At 37.0% G+C, this 22,171-nt stretch overlaps 1 protein-coding gene across 1 annotated transcript; it reads left to right on the top strand.

Annotated features, from left to right (window-relative positions):
• Positions 1-1,804: 1,804 nt before the first annotated feature.
• Positions 1,805-20,707, top strand: LOC107585527 (serine palmitoyltransferase 3-like). The gene is made up of 10 exons (XM_016272572.1): positions 1,805-2,248; positions 2,850-3,050; positions 5,672-5,826; positions 6,702-6,850; positions 12,092-12,216; positions 14,035-14,128; positions 16,490-16,546; positions 18,457-18,631; positions 19,880-20,009; positions 20,566-20,707. The coding sequence occupies exons 1-10, from the start codon at positions 2,138-2,140 to the stop codon at positions 20,677-20,679; spliced, it is 1,311 nt and encodes a 436-aa protein (XP_016128058.1). The 5' UTR covers positions 1,805-2,137; the 3' UTR covers positions 20,680-20,707.
• The last annotated feature ends 1,464 nt before the right edge of the window (positions 20,708-22,171 follow it).

The raw sequence follows: 22,171 nt of genomic DNA, 5'->3' as shown, positions 1-22,171 counted from the left end.
CAGGCGTGTTTCTCTCTCTCTCTCTCTCTCTCTCTCTCTCTCTCTCTCTCTCTCTCTCTCTCTCGAATGCTGTGTAATTCTAAATAGGTGAATTTTTTGTAAATAAGCACTTTTGTAAATTAAAAAAAAATCTCTTAAGTTCAAGTTGCTTTATTGGCAGGACAGTATTGCCAAAGCATTTTAAGTATACTGTATGTAAAATACATAATAATTACAGCACCAATGTAATAAAGCAGACAATAAATGAGTAATAAATAAGAGAAAAATGCAGACAGTATCTCTAATATTATAAACCAAAAAACCAAATGAATACAATGGATTAACCATTTCATATGGTGTGCATGGTGTACACATATTTTGCAGCTAGTTTGGCTGCCATGTCATCCTCTCCAAATATATAGCGTAGTTTCTCTTTTTCGTCATTTAGAGTAAAGAATGTAAAATTCAGTGCTGCAAATTGTGGAAAAAAATATGTCCCTTGTATGGTGTACTTGGGACAGACAAGAAGAAAGTGTTTCTCATCCTTTATTTGATTCAGGTCACAGTGTTTGCATTGTCGCTGTTCTCTCGGTATCCAGGATTTTTTATATTTTCCATTCTCTATTTCTAAGTCGTGCTCACTGAGTCGAAATTTTGAAAGAATTTGTCTTTCTTTTCTTGTTTCTCTCTCTCTCTTGCCCTTTTTTTTGTTTGACCATCCAAGAGCTCAAATCCATTGAAAAGTTAAGGGAAGGAAAGTCTGGATTCAGACTTTATCCATTTGTGTAATCACAATGACTTCTTGTTCTGTGGCAAAAAATCCCACATTCGGCTGAATGCAGTTGGAGTGGTAGATATGCAGAAGGCAGCAAAAATATTTAAAGATAGCTCATCTTGGATACCAGGAAGAAAAGCATTTTCGTGTCACTTTTGTAATATATCATGAATTGCAATGTGAGAATCATACATAAGAATGTTATGGAACACAAAAGTATTTAGCTGAAATAAATAAATCCTTTCATAAACTTAATATATCTTATTGAGAGAGAAAAAAATAAAGAGAGGGAGGGACAGGCAGAGCTTCTCAGTGCTGTTATTATTAATAATGAAAGCTAATGAAAATAATGCTAATTAAATGTAAATAAAAATATATAAATATTAGATTAACTTAAAATCAGAAATGTTGCCTTTGAATCTAACTGAATATAAGTTTAAGTAAAATGACTAAAACTAAAACTGAAATCAATTTAAATTAAAGTGACATAAATATAACACATAAAAAAAATAAAAAATGTTAAGCACGTCACACAATTACTAAAACTTAAAAGTTTTAGAGTTTGGTTTACATTATTATAATAGTATTATAAATAATACTAAAACATTAACATAAAATAACAAAAAAATAACATTTCCATTTGTCTTTCTGAGGGGCCTCACTGATTGAAGACCCTGACAGACACTGGCCACGTTCACACAGCAGCAGAATATGGTTGTCAGTCCTGTATTTGAGTCCTTAATACTGTTACGTTCACACACAGTTTGGTTATTTACGGGTGTGACAACCGGCAAAAATTGACAGTGTGAACGTACCCACAGACTGGGGCCCGATCCATAATTCATCCTTTGTTACTTGTTCTCAAAAACAAATTAACACAGTTAAATGATGGTTAACGTAAACTAAGTAAAGTAAGTCATTTTTCATTCTGTTTTATAATAGGCCGTAACATTGACATATTGCACCACATGCATTTTTCTGCAGCGTTTCTCTTTTACCACTGACAACTCGGTTTTAGTGGCTGCGGGCCGTTTTCGTTTTGCCTTTCATTTATTATAAAACACATTCAGACGCAGATTCAGAAGGACTGTCGCCCAGTTTAAAACTACCACCGTGTCTTCACTGCGCCTGGAACTCCTCCATTGTCACCAACGAAGCTGTCAAAGGCAGCGCCCAGTCGCGTCGCGTCGTTTCTCTGATGTCCGTGAATACTTCCTGGTCCAAAGTTGTGTGTACACAAATCAAAGTCAGTTGAGAGCATATAGTGGGATTGTGAACTCACATTACGGAAATACACTTCAACGGACACACACACTTCTGTAAACTGAGGGACAGAGAAGAGAAGTTAAATAATTCATTCCTCAGTGCTGACGCTTTGCAAACATGATACCAGCAGATGAACATCATTTACGCAATGGAACCCTGAAGTCTCATTCTGACCAGAAACAACAGGGCAGCAACAATTTGAAAAATGGATATCACGCAACTGAAAAGGTAAGTCCAAGTCCGTCACTTCTGCTCAATGCGCCAATTAAAACGTGTTATTTTAAAAATGAAAGTTACAATACAAGGGGTGATTCTTAAGGTTGACTCGAGTTTAGGTCCGATTCATTTCAGCGAATCGGTTCGTTCAGATAGTTCTTTTAATGAATCCCTTCGAAAGAACGAGTCACCAGCTCGTTAGTCATCACTTAAATATGTTTAAACTCCATGCGCGATTTTGGTAATGAAATAGATGTTTACTCTTATGAAAATAGTTGCATTATTAACCATATAGTTTAACTGTAAAATTTGTATTTGTAACCACAGTCAAAACACTGGTGGATTGGCTTCTCTCTTAATTTAACTATGGTTTCAATAAAATTGTATTTTTATATACTGTGGTATTTGTCATTACAAGTGTCATATTGGTTATGAAAGATATTACTTAGCAAACTTAGAAATTACGTTTATTATTAAATTATGTAAATTGAGGTCTTTATTTTATGTAGTAGCCTATATGTTTGAATGTCATTTATCTATTAAATTGCAGTGGAATTCAAATAATATTTGAATATAACTTTTGGATTATAATGTTTTGTCAATTATATTTTAGGTGCAGAAAAATGGCAAGGGAGACGGTTTTCATCAACCTCAAGTTAGGGGTGAAGATTCATTTGAGGAGGCCCCCATGTACGTGGCTGTCCTGACATACATGGGTTATGGAATCGTCATCCTATTTGGCTATTTCAGGGATTTCTTAAGAGCTGTTGGCTTAGAGAAGTGCCATCAGGCCCAGGAGAGAGAAGAGCAAAAGGTAAGAGTCACTCTCCATCTAGCATATTTCTCAAACTGTGGTAACCATCATGTGAAGAAAAGTTAGTATGTTCCAGTTTGTCTTGTTCTAGTTTTCATACACTCTGGGAAGAAAATGTTGTTTTATTATTATTTTTAGCTTTACCTCATGTAAACCCTCCACTGATTGGTGGAAGGTTTTTTTATTTTTGGATCAGAATAACAACTTTCTGTGTGTCTATAAATGGCAAATATTCAGAGAGTTACATACTTAACATTTGGAAATAATAACTGTAAAAAGATGAGTATTTGTTAAGACAAATGTATTGTCAAACACAAAAGTGTTTTCTTTCATGTCATGTAATTTACACACCGTTCACTATGGAAAATCTCTATGATATGTGTGAGGTGATGCCGGGGAGGTTAAAGACTCAATTAAACCCCAAAGGAGAGTGGGTTCATTATTTCTGCTCACAGTCTGTCCATTGAGAATGCCGCCTTCACAAAGATGCCTCTTTCATGCACATTTCTAACTCAAAGCTGGTGGCATTACATTAGATGTGATTATTCAAAGGCATAAATTGAGTTTTTTGATGTTTAGTTGACACGATTATGAAACGGTAAGCTTTCAGAGGGAGTCACACCTTTAGCAAACTTAAATGTTACAATTGTGTTACACTGATATGAGTGAACACACTGTGGATTTCTGCCATGTTTTCCATGATCAGTGTGAATCACTTCAGCCAAATTGGCAGTGTCTAAATCTTCTGGGCAGTTGTGGATTAATGGTTAGAGAGTCGCACTTGTAACCCAAAGGTCGCGGGTTCAAGTCTTGAGATTGTAGGTGGGGGGTGGGGGAGTGAATGTAGAGCGCTCTTTTCCACCATCAATACCACGAATGAGGTGAGACCCTTGAGCAAGGCAATGAACCCCCAACTGCTCCCCAGCCGCCGCAACAAAAATGGCTGCCCACTGCTCCAGGTGTGTGTTCATGGTGTCTATGTGTGTTCACTACTCACTGCTGTGTGTGTGCATTTGGATGGGTTATATGCAGAGCACAAATTCCAAGTACTTGGCTACACGTCATGTCACTTTCACTTTCATTTCTAAGCTAGCTCTAATCTGTAAAGTACACAAATCAGTAAGAAGTGAGTGTAACAGACTTTTCAGTGAAGGAATGCTGATACAGCACCGATTAATATCCGATGAAAATAAATATATGAACTGGAAAAGAACTGGTTTTACTTCAGCACTGCACATTTCACAGAGTGTGCTTGATATGTAGGCCCATACACTCCATTAGCATTTAAGAGCAACATTTACATGTGGCTTCAAATGATCTCACAGCATTTGTGTTCTCCCTTTTCCTGTTTAACAGGGGTTTCTACATTGCCGTTTAAGTCACACACCAGCAAAGCTTTTTAACTGTATACTTTGTGTATTCTTTGTGTTAAATGAGAACAAAATAAGTCTATGAGAATCAGTAAGAGCACAGTTTTTTGTTTAAGCTTTCTTGGTGTTTTATGCCGGGTTCAGACTACACAATATTTTTGTCGGTCACGATAGTCACTGTGTCAGATTTCACGATTTTGTCATGTCGTGGCCAAGAAACATGTCAGACTACACGTTGCTTCCCGACCATTCATCGTGTGCCGTCTTTAACGACGCGCGTGATGTCATCGAGAAGGCGGAACTAGCGATTGACTTCCGCTATAGTTCGCCAGCATTTTTCTTTCTTTGTTCTGTTGTGGTAGTCCCTCGATGACACATCATACAGGCAGGAGTACTGTTGCCACAGCTCCACGAACCTTTCCTCCATCTCATAATTCCACCTAGCAGCACCATCATCCCTCTTTCGTTTTGCCATGTTTGAAACCTGTATATGAAAGAGCTTCTGTGCTGCTATTGGTCAACGTCACCAATGTGACAGAACTCGTCGTGGACGACGGAAAAAAAATTAAACATGCTAGTCTTATTCGGTCGTGAAGCATCGCAGACGCGGAATCGGTTGTCATCCACTATGGCACTACACGTGCTGAAACGATGGAATCCCGACACCCATTGTCGTTTACGAATCCCCACGACACCCTACGTCAAGCAAATCATGGCAAAATCAGGCTAAAATCGTGTAGTCTGAACTGGGCATTAAGAGAACACTTTGAATGCGTGATCTGAAATGCTGGGCAAAGAGCAGACACCTAGCTCCTCAGTGACCAGAAAAACTTATGAGTGGCAGTTAAAAGCTTAAGCAAAACTTGTAAAAGTCAGGTGGCAATTTGTTGCGCCTTTGTTATTTTCTGCTGTCTCAATTGTCTTTTGAGCAGTTCAAAGAAGTTTAATGAAGGCAGCACAATGAGGATTCTGATTAGACTCTCCCTCGTTGTTTTGGAGTTTACTTAAGGACAAGATGTGGATGAGTCTCTTAGGACTCTGATACTCACAGAGCAGATGGTTTTGAAACATTCACCCAGTTGTAACTACCCACGTGCAAATAGTGTCTTTTTATGGCTGATCTTGGGTCAGCCGTGCCATATTTTTTTATGAATAGGGCATATTGTGGAGGGGAAAGCAAAAAATACTAATGTTAGGTTGTTTTAAAAGTGCTTATGGTCATTATGCTGTAACTGATTTCTTGTATTACAGGACTTTGTTCCCCTTTACCAAGATTTTGAAAACTTTTACAAACGGAACCTGTACATGAGAGTCAGGGATAACTGGAACCGGCCTATATGCAGTTTACCCGGTCCGGTTTTTGATGTCATGGAAAGGGTCTCGGATGATTACAACTGGACTTTCAGGTAGGTCTATGCTTTGCATTAAAACAAATAGTCATGACCCTGTTGAAAAGACCAGGATATGTTTTAGGTGCCGATTCCTGCAGGATGTTTGTGTCCTTGCAAGGATTCTTAACTAGCTTAACCAGCAAGTTGGTCAGCCAACTTTTTGGACCAGCACTATCAAGTGAGAAATATATTACAGTATGATATTATATACTATTATACAATACTATATACTAACATATACTATTTTTTTAATTAATGTATTAAAGAAATTAATACTTTTATTCTCTTATAATACTTTCACCAAGGATGAACTACATTAATGAAAAGTGGCAGTAAAGACTTTTACAGAAAGATCATGTGACACTGAAGACTAGAGTAATGTCTGCTGAAGATTCAAGCTTTTCCATCAAAGAAATAAATTGCATTTTAAAATATATTTAAAGATAATTATTTCATATATTTAAAAAATAGTTACTAAAACTATTTCAAAATATTAATACTGTTTTTACAGTTTTTCAATCCAATAAATGCAGCCTTGGTGAGCATAAGAGATGACTTATTTCAAAAACATTAGAAAATCTTACCCACCCCAAACCTTTGAATGGTAATGTATATGAAATAATATTAAAGTATCATTTCATCAGGGTAGAAATGTAATAATATTTGATAAACTAATAAGTTGTGTCAGTTATATGATTATAGCAAATTTTTCCCATTTTGTTCTGTAATTTCGGTTCATGTTATTCACTTTTTCTTTTAATGGCTGCACTTACTCACACTAACTGCTGCTTTGTAATACACACTCCTATATTATACCCATTGATTTCAGTTCCAGCCTGGAACAAGAAAAAATAGTCAACAACTTGGTTGATGTGTTACTCCTCTGACAGGTTAACAGGGAAAACCGTTGAGAACGTCATAAATATGGGCTCCTACAACTATCTGGGTTTTGCTGAAAACAATGTCGACTTCCTGAAAACCGTAGCAGAGGAGACCAAACAGAACGGGGTGGGCGTCTGCAGCACAAGACAGGAACTAGGTATGTGTGTGGCTACACCGCAACCCGAAACACACCTACAAAAACAGAAACAGGTTAAACAGCATCCAACATTGTTTGTGTAAGAACAAGCATATTAGGTTGTTGAGCAACTATTTTGGTTTAGTTAATGCCATCATTTACCTGTGAAAAGCATTTTTTTCCACTTGCGATCAGACCTGCTTTGAGCATCGTTCATAGAATTCCTTCTTCACAAATACATGACAAGTTGTTGTTTTTTCTCTCTGGGAGATTTATTAGATAGATTGATAATTTATTTGTCCTCAGAGAGGAAATTCATTTTCACAGAAGGTGCGTATACAACACAAGGACAAGTACCCATTATGTACAAACTTGTCACAATACATTCACGAAAAAAAAAAAAAAGGCCCAACCTGTTTTTGAATTTGCAGCGCAAGTTGATGATTGACTGAACTGTTTCATATCTCTCTACAGGTTTATTACATGTGTTGTGATTAATTCAATGACCCATAATGATCTTCCTCATATTTTCATGCTGAAATATATTTTAATCTATCTTAGGTTAAAAACTAACTAGCTTGTTTGCACTAAGGCTAAAAGGTGAAATGGTTATCTGGGTGCATGTAATTTTTTTAAAGCATTCATGTTAAGGTTCCTACAGTGATAGAAAACCAGGCTTGTGATTTCCAGGCTTGAAAAAGTCTGTAGTGGATATATATACGTACATACATGTATTTTTAGCTTTATTAATGCTAAGCTCCAAAACATTTAATCGGTTATGAAATTACTCTTTGTGAGTTCAGTCTCTTTAAAATGAATTTTAAAAATGATTATTGAGTAATCACAAACAACTTCCATGGAAATTCATTGGTAAAATGGTGTGGAAATCCTTGCTGGTGGTTTAAAGATTAGACCTGTTCAGGCACAGTTGTAAGTACTTTGGTGTGACGGATGTTCTAGGATCTGGTTATTCTGGTTTGTTGAATGTCACATTTTTCAGCTGCTTCATGACGTTAGCAAGGCCGTAAAACATCACGTGAGCACAGTCACGTTAAGTACACTTGACAGTAAACCTGGAAATATTTTGGTCACTGTTTTATTTCACTTTTTCTCTGTCACAACTTTTCAATCTCCTCCTCTCGCATACACAGTTACACAGTAAAAATACACACCCCTCTTAATGATATAATTGTGTCATCAGATATCAGATCATTTGCATTGCAAAGTAGGTCATCTGAGATCTTTTATCTTGCGGTGCTATGCAGTGACAGTGGTGAATCTAAGCCAAATACCACATCAGAAAGAACATGTGATCATGAGGTATGGGAGTATTTGTGTGTAAAGTCGTATCATTCATTATTCATTTGAGGGATTCATTAATTTTTTTCTGCATCTCTCAGAGGTTGTCCTTGCTTTTGGATATATTTTTGCAGGTCCTCTGTAAAATGAGCAATAACAACTAACCCCATGACTCCTTATTAAGATGCCGTTCCTAATTAGACGCCTGTGTATGTATGTGCGTATTAGGAATGGGCATTTTTAAATCATTTTGTAGAACTCTAAAACATAAAATGAGTAAATGATTATTTGAAAATTCTTTATTTTATTTACAAACATCACATCACCAGTGTTTTAAAAAAGTATAAAATACTAATAAAAAGTAAATATATGAAATACGCAAAATATGAAATAATATAATAAAGTTTATATTTATAGAAATAAAGATGTATAAATAACTTCTTTTTTTAAATTCAAATTAAAAATATTAATTAATCTTGTTTTACTTAGTTTTACTAATGGGAGATTTGGATTTCTGAAGATATTGTTGCATCTCCCAGGTTACATAAGATTACTATTTTACAGATAACCCATGTGATGTTGGGTAATATGTTTTTAACTATAACATTACGGTCATAGTTGACAGCACATTTTTGTTCCGACTGCAAGATCAATAAGGTCCGTGTTTGTTTTTGGTGACAGGTTTTAAGGCTGATGCATCAATCATTTACAGAAATTCTGCCTGTAGGATTGTCTTCGTGTCCTTAGAATTCATTATTGTGTGTGTGTGTGTGTGTGTGTGTGTGTGTTTTCAGTCACCATGGACTATTTAAATGTACAAAGAATTTATAGGTTTAACATTGTTACAGTTGCCAAACACTAATATCACTGAAGCACGTGGCACTCAAGTATGAGTCGACAACATAATGGGCCATCTAAGTGTCACATTTATTGTAACAAGAGCTAAATGTTTCACCATGATGATGTGGGTGGCAAATGTTGTTTGCTACACTATTTTCCTATGAGACAAAAGTTGTCTTCCTCTAGAAGTTTCTTAAGTGGCTTGTAAACCAGAATCTTGGAATGTAAAGCTTGAAATGTGATGTTAATTATCTCATATGAAAATGTGTCTGTTATTTAAGCTGTGATGCTGTGTAAATCATCTTTTTACGGTTTGGACTACTGTTTTAGGTGGATAAACCTGTTTACTGGTTTAAAAATGTTGTTTAAAAAAAGTACAGTGTTTACTGATTTTTGATAACATTTTTGATAGTTGAAAATTTGTATATGAATTTACACAGACAGGATTAATAAATACTTTATTATATTAGTCTCATGTTAATGTTTAGAAGTATATGTTCTAGTATAATATGTTAAATAGTATGTTAGTATTTTAAAGTACATAAGTTTACCTGTATGTAATGTTTATTCCAGCGCAGTGCCTTGTCCCACTTTCAATGTAAGTAGTACTGTAAACATGATTTTCTGTGGTAATCTGTGGTCACAGATGATGTTGTTCAGACTTAATTTGTATTAAACACTGAACGTCGATACCGTTTTCAGAGACGTTCCCATTCATTACAATTAAATTAAATTAAATACAATTAGGTTAAGATGCTTTGAGAACTTGCTGTTTTATGGGCAGTTTCTGCTTGTGTAGGTGGATGAGCTCTTCATGGGTCTCTCTCTCATTTCTCACTTCATTAGACTACAACAATACCCTGGTTAGAAGTCAAGACCCTTATGGGTTTCCTCTGTAGAGAGAGCTTATCAGTTATCACATTGAAGTGCAGTGTAGTCGCCCGACCCTGATTCAGGTTTAATCAAACACATCACGCTTCAGCTGTCGCTGCGAGAGGGAACGATTGGAGGTCTGGAGTAATCAATAGTGTTTTAGAGAACAAAGCTCTCTATAGGAATCATGTAAAAGGAGAGGTGTTTTCTCACGGTACAACCACTCGTGACTACTGTCTTATTCAGTGGGAAATATATCTTTAGCCAGAATTTCTTGCTTAAAGCTGTTAAACCTTTCTAACTTTCAGACCATTATGGTATTTTTGGCACTTTGATGCACAAGAGGGGTTCATGGGATCAGGAAATAATGCCCACATAAGAACCGTGGCTGAGCATGCACATTAACATGGCTACAATTATATTGTGTTTTAAAATTTGTTAATTTATATTTGCATGGATGTGTGTTTACAAATTGTGCATGAACGGGATGCAGAACCAATTCAAATCGTTCACCCAAAAATGAAAAGTCACCCTCATTCACCCAATTATTTTACTCGCTATCGTGTCGTTCCAAAATCAAACACATCACGCTTCAGCTGTCGCTGCGAGAGGGAACGATTGGAGGTCTGGAGTAATCAATAGTGTTTTAGAGAACAAAGCTCTCTATAGGAATCATGTAAAAGGAGAGGTGTTTTCTCACGGTACAACCACTCGTGACTACTGTCTTATTCAGTGGGAAATATATCTTTAGCCAGAATTTCTTGCTTAAAGCTGTTAAACCTTTCTAACTTTCAGACCATTATGGTATTTTTGGCACTTTGATGCACAAGAGGGGTTCATGGGATCAGGAAATAATGCCCACATAAGAACCGTGGCTGAGCATGCACATTAACATGGCTACAATTATATTGTGTTTTAAAATTTGTTAATTTATATTTGCATGGATGTGTGTTTAGAAATTGTGCATGAACGGGATGCAGAACCAATTCAAATCGTTCACCCAAAAATGAAAAGTCACCCTCATTCACCCAATTATTTTACTCGCTATCGTGTCGTTCCTAACTGCATTACTTACTTTTTTCTGTGTAACTTAAAAGAAGATATTATGAGGAACATCTTAGTGTTTTTGTCCATACAGTGGAAGTCAATAGTCATCAAAACGGTTTGGTTACCAAAATTCTTCAAAATATCTTCTTTTGTATTCTGCAAAAATGATGACAATTAATTTTTTGGATGAACTCTCCCTTTGAAGTGATAACTTCTGTCTTTAGGGCCTGTTTATTTGGGTCTTCAGAATGTAATGGCATTTTATAGTATGAATTAATGAATGATGTATTTATATAAATGAAGTAGTAATAAATAGTAGTAATAAAAAACACTTTAGAGATTTATGGCACATATCTATAGCCGATCGCTCTATCTATATTGAACTTTTAAGGCACTTTGGGTCACATTTGATCTCACAGTATCAGATGTTCTGTTTGTTTTTGTCTTCTTGACATTTATGTACCAACATTATGGTAGTATTTCATGTCTGCAGTTATGTCTTTAGTCTCTGAAGGCACCTACTGAGTGATTAATAACCTTTCACCTCGCATGTTCTGACAGATCTCATTTGTTTCCTCCATGCTGACCCTGTCTAAGCCTCTAAAACTAGAAAAGCTAAAGGAGGCATGCAGGAAAATCAAGTTTCCTTCAAAGCTGTTGGAACACCCAATCTGGGAAAGACTGTGGTCTAATGAATTGAAAAGTGTATATCTGAGCTTTCTGTCAACAGTGGTGTGAGGCATTTTTTCTTTCCTTCTGTGGCCCTCATAGCATTAAGCTAAGCTAAAGATTTTATACCAAAAGCTTGTTTAATATCCATGTAAAGTAAGTAAAATAAGAGCAGAGAGGGCTACTTCGATCTTTTTTCAAAATGCTTCTAACTCTTGTTCACTGTCCTGAATGCCTTCTTTCGTGGATATGGATAGTAGTGGCCTTGGATTTTATTTAGATTTTATTCAAAAACCTCCTCTTGACAATCTCAAGAACGGATTCAGTCTCTCACTTTTCCTCACAAATCACTTTCTTCTTCAAGAACAGTGGTCTTGTGGTTAAAGAAAGCAGTCAGCACAGGTGTTCCGGACATTCTGACCTGTGACATTTCCTGCTCCCGTTTAGTGTAATGAAAAAAGTCCAAAGAGATTCTTGTAAAGTCATTTTGATAAAGTGTCAGCTTACTAATACATTTCTTTATCTTTTTAATAGGCAACTTTAGCATCCATGAGAAACTGGAGCGACTTGTGGCGGAGTTCTTGGGGGTGGAGTCTGCAATGGCGTTTGGAATGGGTTTCGCCACCAATTCCATGAACATTCCGGCACTAGTCGGAAAGGTCAGTGTTTAAAAATGTATCTTAAATGGTGTCTCTTTAATTTTTACATCTGTCTTAAATCCCTCAGTTTTATCTGTTGAAGTGAACTCACAAGTGTGGTATTAATCTATTATCTCTGGGCGCCTGCAATTAATTGTTACTATAAACAGTTTTTCACACACCACAATATAACCCAATGAACCAGCTCACTAAACAAACCCTTGTTAAAAGTAATGCCCAATCAGATAAGCAAACACAGTTAGAACTGACAGTTTGTTTAGGGTGTCTCATTAGGGTTTGTTTATGATAGTCTCAATGATGTGGTCAGTCATAACCAGCTCAGATGAGAAGACCTCAGGCTCTAGATGAGATCCAGAGAGCTAGGGGAACCGCAACCAGTTAGATTGCGTTAAGGGGGATGTTTTTCCTCAAGGAAAGTCTTTATGATGTTGTGCCATGGAGGTATTGGTTAAGCAGTGGGTCCAACAACTTGTGCCTTCTGGAGGAGGTGTCAGTTCAAGGCCTCTCAAGGTGAAGAGGAGATGACAGCAACCATTGTTGAATCAGGCCATGCTCTGCAGCTATTGACACTGTCATCCAGTTCACATTAGAAGATCCAAACATTAAGTCCAATTTATTTTAACAAAAAAGCACGGTGACACCTAGTAAAACTAGGGATGCGGGTTCTATTCCCAGTGAACATGTTTAGTCATAAAATGCGCTAATTACTCAGTAGTGTTCCCAGAAGTCCTTGTAAAACATTTATGTCTTTGTAGACTAAATATAATGACTTAATTCTCTTTTCTTCTTAAATGGATTTTAAAACTATTCTTTGTGTAAGTGGTCAAGGACCACCTTACTGGTCACTGCAAAAGGCAATGAAGTGGATCTGTATTCCTGATAGTTCACCTCCTATCTGGGACAGGATTGAATCTGGGGTTTAGATAATTAAAGGGGAATTGGCAATTAAAGGTGCAATAGGTGATTGTCTTCAGAAACATTTTTTGTTATGCTGGTTGAAAGTCTCTCGGTCCGAGCATTTTAATATGCTTTCCTACCTGCCTGTCAACGTATGTATTAGCATACCTCTGCGCACCCTGTTCGCGCAGACAGGATACGTCATCAGCATATTCATGCACGCTGTGCAGACAGAGCGAGGATGGCAGGCAAACATCAACAACCCGATCTTCCTTCCTGGTATTGTAGTACTTTTAAAGTTTTCTCGCCGGTGAATGACACATGATGTAGCCCAGCGGTTAATACAGTCCTCGTGCCAGCTCGTTAGAAGTGAGCTACGTGCATGAACTGTGTTCCAATCGATATGATCCCTACACAGTGTTCATTGCTCCTTACTCCCTGAGCAGGAGAAATCCGTTGAAGTTTACTTCACTTCGGAACATGGGCTGGAATTGGGAACCGTTGATGTAGCCTATTGTAGTAATGTTGTCTCTGGTCTGTGAGCATAAATGTGTTCAGGGGGCGTGGCTTTGGATGGCGATTGCAGGGAGGGTGGGACATTCGCGTTCAGTGCTATCAGGCTAAAGTTAGCATTTTCCAAGATCTCCTACTGCACCTTTAAGATTCAATGACAGTAAATGAGGGAGAGAAAAGTAAAAGATAAATAAACAAATAAAATAAGAAAAAAAAGATGAAGAGAAAGTTTTATCATTTGTAGCTCTATTTTAAATCTTTATATTGTATTGACATTTATATTGTAGTAGTGGTTATTTGTGATATTTCTGAATGGACCCTAACAATATTATTCCACACATCGTGTTATTGATAGATTCCTGCTTAAAAATGTGTTCAGAGCCGTGCAGTAACAATGTCTGTTTCCAGGGCTGCTTGATCCTGAGCGATGAGCTAAATCACACATCCCTCATCCTGGGAGCCAGGTTGTCGGGGGCAACCATTCGAGTCTTCAAACACAACAGTGAGTACATATTCAAAATATTATGAAATTCATATCCACTAGGTCACGGTGTGTTCAGTTATACATGCAACTGCACACCTTCATAACCACATCACGGACATGGCAGTTGATTATAAAAGACTGAAAATGAAAAAGACTGCAGGTTTTTTTAATTACACATGCTTTGGAGAACAGAGGTGGGGAAGAGAGAGAGAGAGAGAGAGAGAGAGAGAGAGAGAGACCCCATGCATGTGTTGTGTAATATTGAGAATTTAATAAGGTGAGACTGTTTTTATGGGACAAATCAAAATTGCAGGTTTTCACAGGATGCTTCCAAACATGGTACTTGTCTGTAATGTATACTACCTTTTAAAAGTTTGGGGTCTGTATGATTTTTTTTTATGTTTTTGAAAAAAGTTACTTAAGCTTACCAAGACTACATTTGTTGGATCAAAAATACAGTAAAATCAGTGATATTCTGAAATATTATTACCATTTAAAATAACAATTTTCTATTTGCATAAATTTTAATTTATTCCTTTGATGGTAAATCTGAATTTTCAGCAGCCATTACTCCACTCTTTAGTGTCACATGATCCTTCAGAAATGTTTGGTGAATTGGTGCTTGAAAACATTTATCATCAATGATGAAAACAGTTGTGCTGCTTAATATTTTTGTGGAAACTGGGACACGGAATACATTTTTTAAGAATAGAAATAAAAAGTTCAAAAGAACGGCATTTATTTGACATAGAAATCTTCTGTATTAAATGTATTTTTTTATATATATATAAATGTCACTTTTGATCAATTTAATGTGTCCCTCCCTGTAAGTATTAATTATTTTTTTTTAAATTGTACTGACTCCAAACTTTTGAAAGATAGTTTATGAATCAATTGTTTACAGCTATTTTTGCTTCAGGAGTCATATTTTTACATCAGAAACATCGACCACTTACTGATTATTTATTTTATTAGAGCAAATACAAATATTTGCAACAAAGCACTGTATAGACATAGAAGCAATACTAAGATGTAAAATCATGAAAGGGAATGGCCAACTTTTTTTTAGAAAGTCACATGACTGAAGACAACAGAAGCACTACTTTACACTTGATGTGTCAGAAGACGTTGAGACCCAGATTTCAAACCAGTCAGTCATTCTAATATCGAAAGACACTGAAATTCTCCACCCAACACTTCTCCTTAAATGTGGGAAATCAGATAGGGAAGAGAATCACATGGATTTAATAACCATATAAAATTTATTTCACTACAGTGTATAACTCATGAAACACAGATTTTAATAAAGCAATAGGACTGGCTTAAAGTGTCTTAGTCAAGAAAAGGTCACATATTTCCATGTATTAGGAGTCAGCAGAATGGCACCAGATGTTAAAAGGGTTTTTCCAAGCTGTCTTCTGTTTTTGATATGCATTAATCCATATATTTATGTTTTTAGAGAATACATCGTGTTTCATTTTATTTTCGCTGCAGTTCACACCATGATAGGAAGGGATTCAGTCTGCATTGAAGGGCAGAGTTAAGTTTCAGTCTTGAAAGCGTATGTGCAACAAAGCTGAACTTATTTGATCAAAAATACAGCAGCTATTACTCCAGTCTTCAGTGTCACTTGATCCTTCAGAAATCATTCTAATGTGCTGATTGCTGCTCAATAAACATTTCTTATTATTAGTGTTGAAAAGTTGTGCTGCTTAATTTTTGTTGAAATTTAGATACATTTTTTCAGGATGCTTTGATGAAGAGAAAGTTCATAAGAACAGCATTTATTTGAAATACAAATCTTTTGTAACATAAAATTCTTTACTGTCACTCAATTCAATGCATCCTTGTTGAATAAAAGTATTAATTTCTTTAAAAAAAAGAATACTTTTGAACGGTATAGTGTAAGTCAACAGAAGAGCAATTAAACTGGCTAATAAAAACATTTTTACATATAAAAAGTAAATATGCATAAAAAATAAAGAGGTCGGAGTTGTGGATTACCGAGGAATTTACCAATTAATTCTTTAAAAATCCTACAATGTGATTTTCTGGATTTTTTTTTCTCATTTTGTCTCTCATAGTTGAGGTATACCTCTGATGAAAATTACAGGCCTCTCTCATCTTTTTAAGTGGGAGAACTTGCACAATTGGTGGCTGACTAAATACTTTTTTGCCGCACTGTATTTATAAGCAGGACTGTTAAAGCAAAGCCAAGCCTTTTAATTCAAATTGAGACATGGATATAACGCAGAGTTAATTAACTAGCTAGCTGTTTCAAATAAAACTCCTCTGCTTCAGTTGGACAAAGGGTTCTAGTCCAAACTTGTCCGAAGAGAATCTCTCTAGGCTGTTTGAACACTGTGATGTCTATATCAGACTTGGGCAAGCCGCCCATGGGTGTCATTACCAGCATGATGTGCAGCTCTGTGGAGGGTGAGTCACACTGATCTGAGAGTTTGCTTTACAATGCTCCATCCCTCTCTGAATACAACACAATAGGCAACGGATGACCTGCCATATCTGAACTTGTTCCACATCCATGACTAATTGTTTGGTTTGAGCTTAACCTGCTGTTTCTAGAGTTTGCCAGTGTTCAGTTGAAGAGTTTCTAATGTAATGAAAGTTAAGAGCATTTGTTTTCGTTCTGCTGACATGAGGTCTTATGTGCTTGGCTTTACAGCCCACCTCCTTTTGAAATACCTGCCAATCGGTTCACAGGTAATTATATGCAAACTCAGGCCGTGGTGCCAAAGGGAGCTGGAGGTGGACCTGGCCAGCCCACAGAACTGCATGATTCACACAATTAAATATGGAGGAGGGAATGAGAGGTAGACATAAACTGAACAAGACAGAGAGTGAAAAGTATTGATGTTCATTGAGCTACTGATGTGTCTCTAATCGCATTAAGTTGTTAGAATTATCTCTTTGTGGTTCGAACCACCAAAGTTCAGATTATTGGTCCAGAGCAGTAACCGCTACGCTGCCACTAACCACATGGTACCATCTGCATCTGAGTCCATGCTTCTCAGTTTACCACAGTCTCCAATTGTGTGCCAAATCCATTGTATCCTATGTACAAGCCAAGAGTGTCTTGGCAAAGGATGACATTTGTCTACCATTCAGCCTGACAAAACAAAACCAGCTGGTACTGTTTTTCACATCGACAGACTCCACACACACACACACACACACACGTATATTATGAGGTGTTTTGAAGAGAGTACAGAAATTAGCCTCAAAATGTAATGAAAACATATAACGTCTGTAATAATTTATTGTTTTGCTGTTTTCTTCCTGTTTTTGTTTGTTACTATGTTATGGATTATTTTATGAATGGGTCTGCTCTGTCTCACTTAACTACTTAATGGTCTTAATGAGGGGCTATTAAAAGAGCGATCCTGGGATTTGAACGGCAGAGGAGATGATGTAATTTCCCGTCTCCTCTTTTGGGCCCCTTTCCTAGTCTTTCACATACAATCAGCCTATATCCTAAAGGGAACTAATAGTTGTTTATAAACTCTTCCTGATTATACTTACAGAAAAAAAGGTGAAATGTATACATTCTAGTATGTCTAGGAAAAGGAAAGTTAAGGTATTTTTAGTAACTGCTGGTGGTATGGCTTTATGCCACTACATTATGTTGCAATTCCTTGGCCATTTTCCCAGTGTTTTCAACCATATTTAAGTAGAACAACTATGAAACTTGCAGGCAAAGAGTGTAGTCAAAAGAATTGGAAAGTAGTGGGCTAAACTTGTGCCAGCTGTTTTTAGGACTAGTTTGTAGACATATTTGTTCTATGGTTTGCCTGACATGCTCTGTTTGGCGTTCATGCTACCGCAGAGTGGGCGAAGACTCTCTTGAGAGCTACAAATTACTGTAGAATTACTGTGACAACAGTTCAGTGAATAACCAAATTACCATCAGATTCAAGCAGCTTATGTTTATGCAAAATATCATGAATAAATGATAAAATCATCACAGTCACTGCCTTCAGGTTGTGGGGACAGTTGGGAGGCAGGTGCATAGATGTGCTGCTTGTGATGTCACAAAATGGTAAAGTTTATGAATATTAATTAGGTTATGCACAAATAAATTTAAGATGATATTTTACTGTTTTGGTAAATAGTCTATATGTTACTGCTTAAACTAGTCTTACTTTAGTCATCTAAATTTTTTTGGTCATAAATTTCAGTGACATAAAAAAGTAAATTGTTCTAATTTTAATCTGAAAAGTATTATTTGCACTTTTCCTTTTGACCTGTGCTTGCTGTTGTAAATCATGATCTTTACTTTATTGTAGACTCGCATTTATGTCTGTCCTTTTACAATGAAAGCTAACAAATTCTCCCCGATGACGCCTCTGTCTGCATCTCCCCTGCAGGCCAGCGAAGAGTTCGGCAGCTGTCTGAGAACATGCGCTACTTCAGATCTCGGCTGAAGGAGATGGGCTTCATCATTTATGGCAACCAGGACTCTCCAGTGGTACCGCTCCTGCTCTATCTACCTGGGAAAGTTGGGTAAGCAGCTCCCCAAGCCATTGACCCATTCGGACTGCCAATTCTGGCTGTGTCCAGTTCGCACAACATGTTTAAAAGAGCATCAGTTTACACTACAGCATCTCCAGGCTCACATTTACACGAACCCTATTTAGTCCATTGAAAACCCACAGCCTAGATCGCTGGGCCAGCAAGAAGCAAAACATTATGTTTCTTTGTGAGCCTTTTTCGCATCTGTGCATCTTCTTTGTGATAAAGGACAGTTTCCACTATCTGGACACTATAGTAATCCTCCTTTGAACTTGTGAACCTGCCCATATTTCGGGCTGCCAATAAAACAACAATGCATTGGGTTACAAAGGTGATAGCTTTGAATGCCATGTGGAAAATGTACTGACTGCTTGAGGACACCCCAACAAAAGCTGCAGTCATCTTCACTGGTCCAAAGAAGGCGATGTGGTCTTTTCAAGAAGACGTTGGACCGTAGCCATCTTGGATGGTCTAGTTGATCCATGAATCAGTGGTGAGGGAAAAAAACAAGAGGCTCAACATGACATGCGAGAGGCTCATCACTGCACAGGCGTTTCAGACTCCTCCAAAGATAACAGCTTCCTGGCACACCAACAAAGACGACGGCAGCAGTGATGCCTTTTAAATCCAGCTTTCACTCTCCGTCGCCGCTCTGTTCTCTCGCTGCTGTCGTCTCTGTTGACAAAGTGGAGGCCTACTCTCCTCCTCTCACTCTCAATCTTTTCCTCCTCCATTATACCTTTCCCTTTGCCTTTCTCTCCCTGTCAATCCATTTCTTTTTCTCCCACTTGGCTAATGCAAATGACAGCCCAGCTGTGCGGTTTACAATGGATTTCCCTTCACTCAAAGGGTGAGGAAAGGTAGCAGACAGTGCAAACTCTGAATGGGAATCTCGACAGCTTTACCCTGCATAATGTTTCTACTTTAAGTTCTAGTTAGGCGGTGTCTTTGTGATATCTAATCACAGTCTCAGTTTGTAATGAAGATTGTTATACTAAGAGCACTGATAGCATCTGGAAACTTGAATGCATAAAAAGTTTTTGGAAACAAGCATTAAGGCATGTACTGCTTTCAGGGTTAGCGTGAAAACCTCTGCCCGTTTTATGCCATCAATCATGATATCAATGCTAAACATACCTAACAAAAAAAAACTGAAGATGCAAGCTGTTCTAGAACATTTGAATGCTTGGCAAACTTCGATTAAAATCTGTAACAAAGTTGTTAATCGTCTGCACACAGGGCGTTCTCACGGGCCATGTTGAAGAGGAAGATTGGTGTTGTAGTTGTAGGTTTCCCGGCTACACCTATTACAGAGGCCAGGGCTCGTTTCTGTGTGTCTGCCGCCCACACCAGAGAAATGCTCGATAAGGTAATAAATTACAACACCCAACATCTCACAGACCTGTTATGGTATTCTTTTGTTTTTTCTTAAACTGTTAGTGTTAAACAAGTCTAGTGAAAGGAAAATTAGTGTTCAGGCAAGAAGAAAAATCTAAAACTCTTTAAAAAGCTTAAAATCTAGTATATTTCCAAAGATTTCTAAATAGGGATGCACAATATAAAAAAGTATTTGATATAGTTTATATATGATATATGATTATATGATATAGCAAGCTGTACGTGATTGGTTCACTAAAAAGAACCAGCTCAAAAAAATAATTAGTCATGATAGAATGGGAATCAGTTGGACTACATGGTTGTGATGCATGAAACTGATTGAACACCTATTCAATTTATTTTAAAACCAATTTATTTGATTTATTTGAGCACTTTTTTATGATCCAAAGCAGGTTTAATGCTTCAAACATGGCACTGGAATGTGCCACAAAAGTGGAGTAACTCATCTCGGATATATTCCCAATAAAAAAATTTAAATAGCAACCTCTGAATATCTTAGCCTCACATTTCACTCCATGTCCTTTCAGGTTCTCCAGAGCCTTGATGAACTTGGAGACCACATCAGGGTGAAGTTCTCCCGTCACAGACCTTCTCATCGGCAGGAGCTGTATAATGAAACAGACTTTGAACTGGACAGCTAATCACTCATCGTCATCACCGTGAGTGTGGTGGCTTGTCCACATTGAGGGACTGCCAAGGTGTGAATACCTTGGTCATTTTTAGAAGAAAAAGTGTCTTGCTGTTCCGCACAGGACAATTCTTTAAAAAAAAAAAAAAAAGGAAAGGAAAAAAAAAGTGCAGTGTTTATTGCTTTTTCAGGTTAGTCCTGCTATGAGGCATGGACTTTTGTATTTATATCATCGGCAGGAGCTGTATAATGAAACAGACTTTGAACTGGACAGCTAATCACTCATCGTCATCACCGTGAGTGTGGTGGCTTGTCCACATTGAGGGACTGCCAAGGTGTGAATACCTTGGTCATTTTTAGAAGAAAAAGTGTCTTGCTGTTCCGCACAGGACAATTCTTTAAAAAAAAAAAAAAAAGGAAAGGAAAAAAAGTGCAGTGTTTATTGCTTTTTCAGGTTAGTCCTGCTATGAGGCATGGACTTTTGTATTTATACATTGTAAAATCATATTTAACTGTTTTTAACTGCCATTTCACAGTTTTATGAAGTTTTTTTAAATTATTTTTTCCTCAGGGGAATGTGGGAAAAAGGGAGGATCCGCGACGGCTGTGTTTATAGAACATATATCAAAAGCTGCTCTAAATATATCAAACAATTAACTCCTTTAACACTGACCTACATCAAAACTAGCTGCGGATAAGAAATCCCTTGAAGTGGCCCTATTTTTTCATCCTGCTGCAAAGATAGACTGATGAAAGACCTCCATTTTGTGCTGGATTATGTGTTTGTGTGATTCACAAGTACATTGATTGAACAAGGTTAGGCGTTACAGACCGAGCGCAGCTCATTCACAGTCGTTAAAACATTCATGCATTGCATCTCGCAGATCCCAGTCCTGCAAATTTACGCTGATAGGCATTTATTTGTATTTTTTGTGCAGGAAACTACTTCTAATCTTAAAACAGTAAAAAGCTTTTATGGACTGATTGTACTTATAAACGTTTGCTTGGAAAGTTCAAAAAAGTTTTGTGTCATTTGTTTGCATATTTTGGATGCAGGACTTCTATTAATTTGCATGATTTTAGAATTTTATTTCACTCCAAGAATAACTTCTAATTCAAAAACAGTTACACTTTTCAAAAAACACCGGTCCGGACCCACATGCAGCACAACTTGTGTAGGCTGATCATTACTGAATAATTTTTTTCTTTTTAATGAATCATAGCTCTGATTCTGAAATTGACTTAAGATATTTTTAGTGAATCAGTTCCATACATTACAACCAATACAGTCCAACTGATTACCAAACAAATGACTCTTTTGAGCCAGTTCTTTTTAGTGATTTAAATGCATACAGCTTACTGTCTCGTGTTATGTTATGCTATTCCAAAGTTCAAAAGTACTTTGTTAATTGAACCATTGAAAAATCTGATTCATTAAGAGGAATCAGACTCAGAACTTACAATTTCCATTCTTAATTATGACATGCACCTCCACATTCAGATGG

Source organism: Sinocyclocheilus grahami, unplaced genomic scaffold, assembly GCF_001515645.1.
Source record: "Sinocyclocheilus grahami isolate Dianchi unplaced genomic scaffold, SAMN03320097.WGS_v1.1 scaffold71.1, whole genome shotgun sequence".
Classification (NCBI taxonomy): domain Eukaryota; kingdom Metazoa; phylum Chordata; class Actinopteri; order Cypriniformes; family Cyprinidae; genus Sinocyclocheilus; species Sinocyclocheilus grahami.
This window is presented reverse-complemented; position numbering and strand designations above follow the sequence as displayed.

Bases quoted from the DNA above. Each gene is read 5' to 3' on its own strand.
- LOC107585527 (XM_016272572.1), top strand. From the start codon at position 2,138: ATGATACCAGCAGATGAACATCATTTACGCAATGGAACCCTGAAGTCT. The intron at 3,051-5,671 runs GTAAGAGTCACT...CTTGTATTACAG, and splicing joins AGGAGAGAGAAGAGCAAAAG to GACTTTGTTCCCCTTTACCA. The intron at 5,827-6,701 runs GTAGGTCTATGC...CTCCTCTGACAG, and splicing joins GATTACAACTGGACTTTCAG to GTTAACAGGGAAAACCGTTG.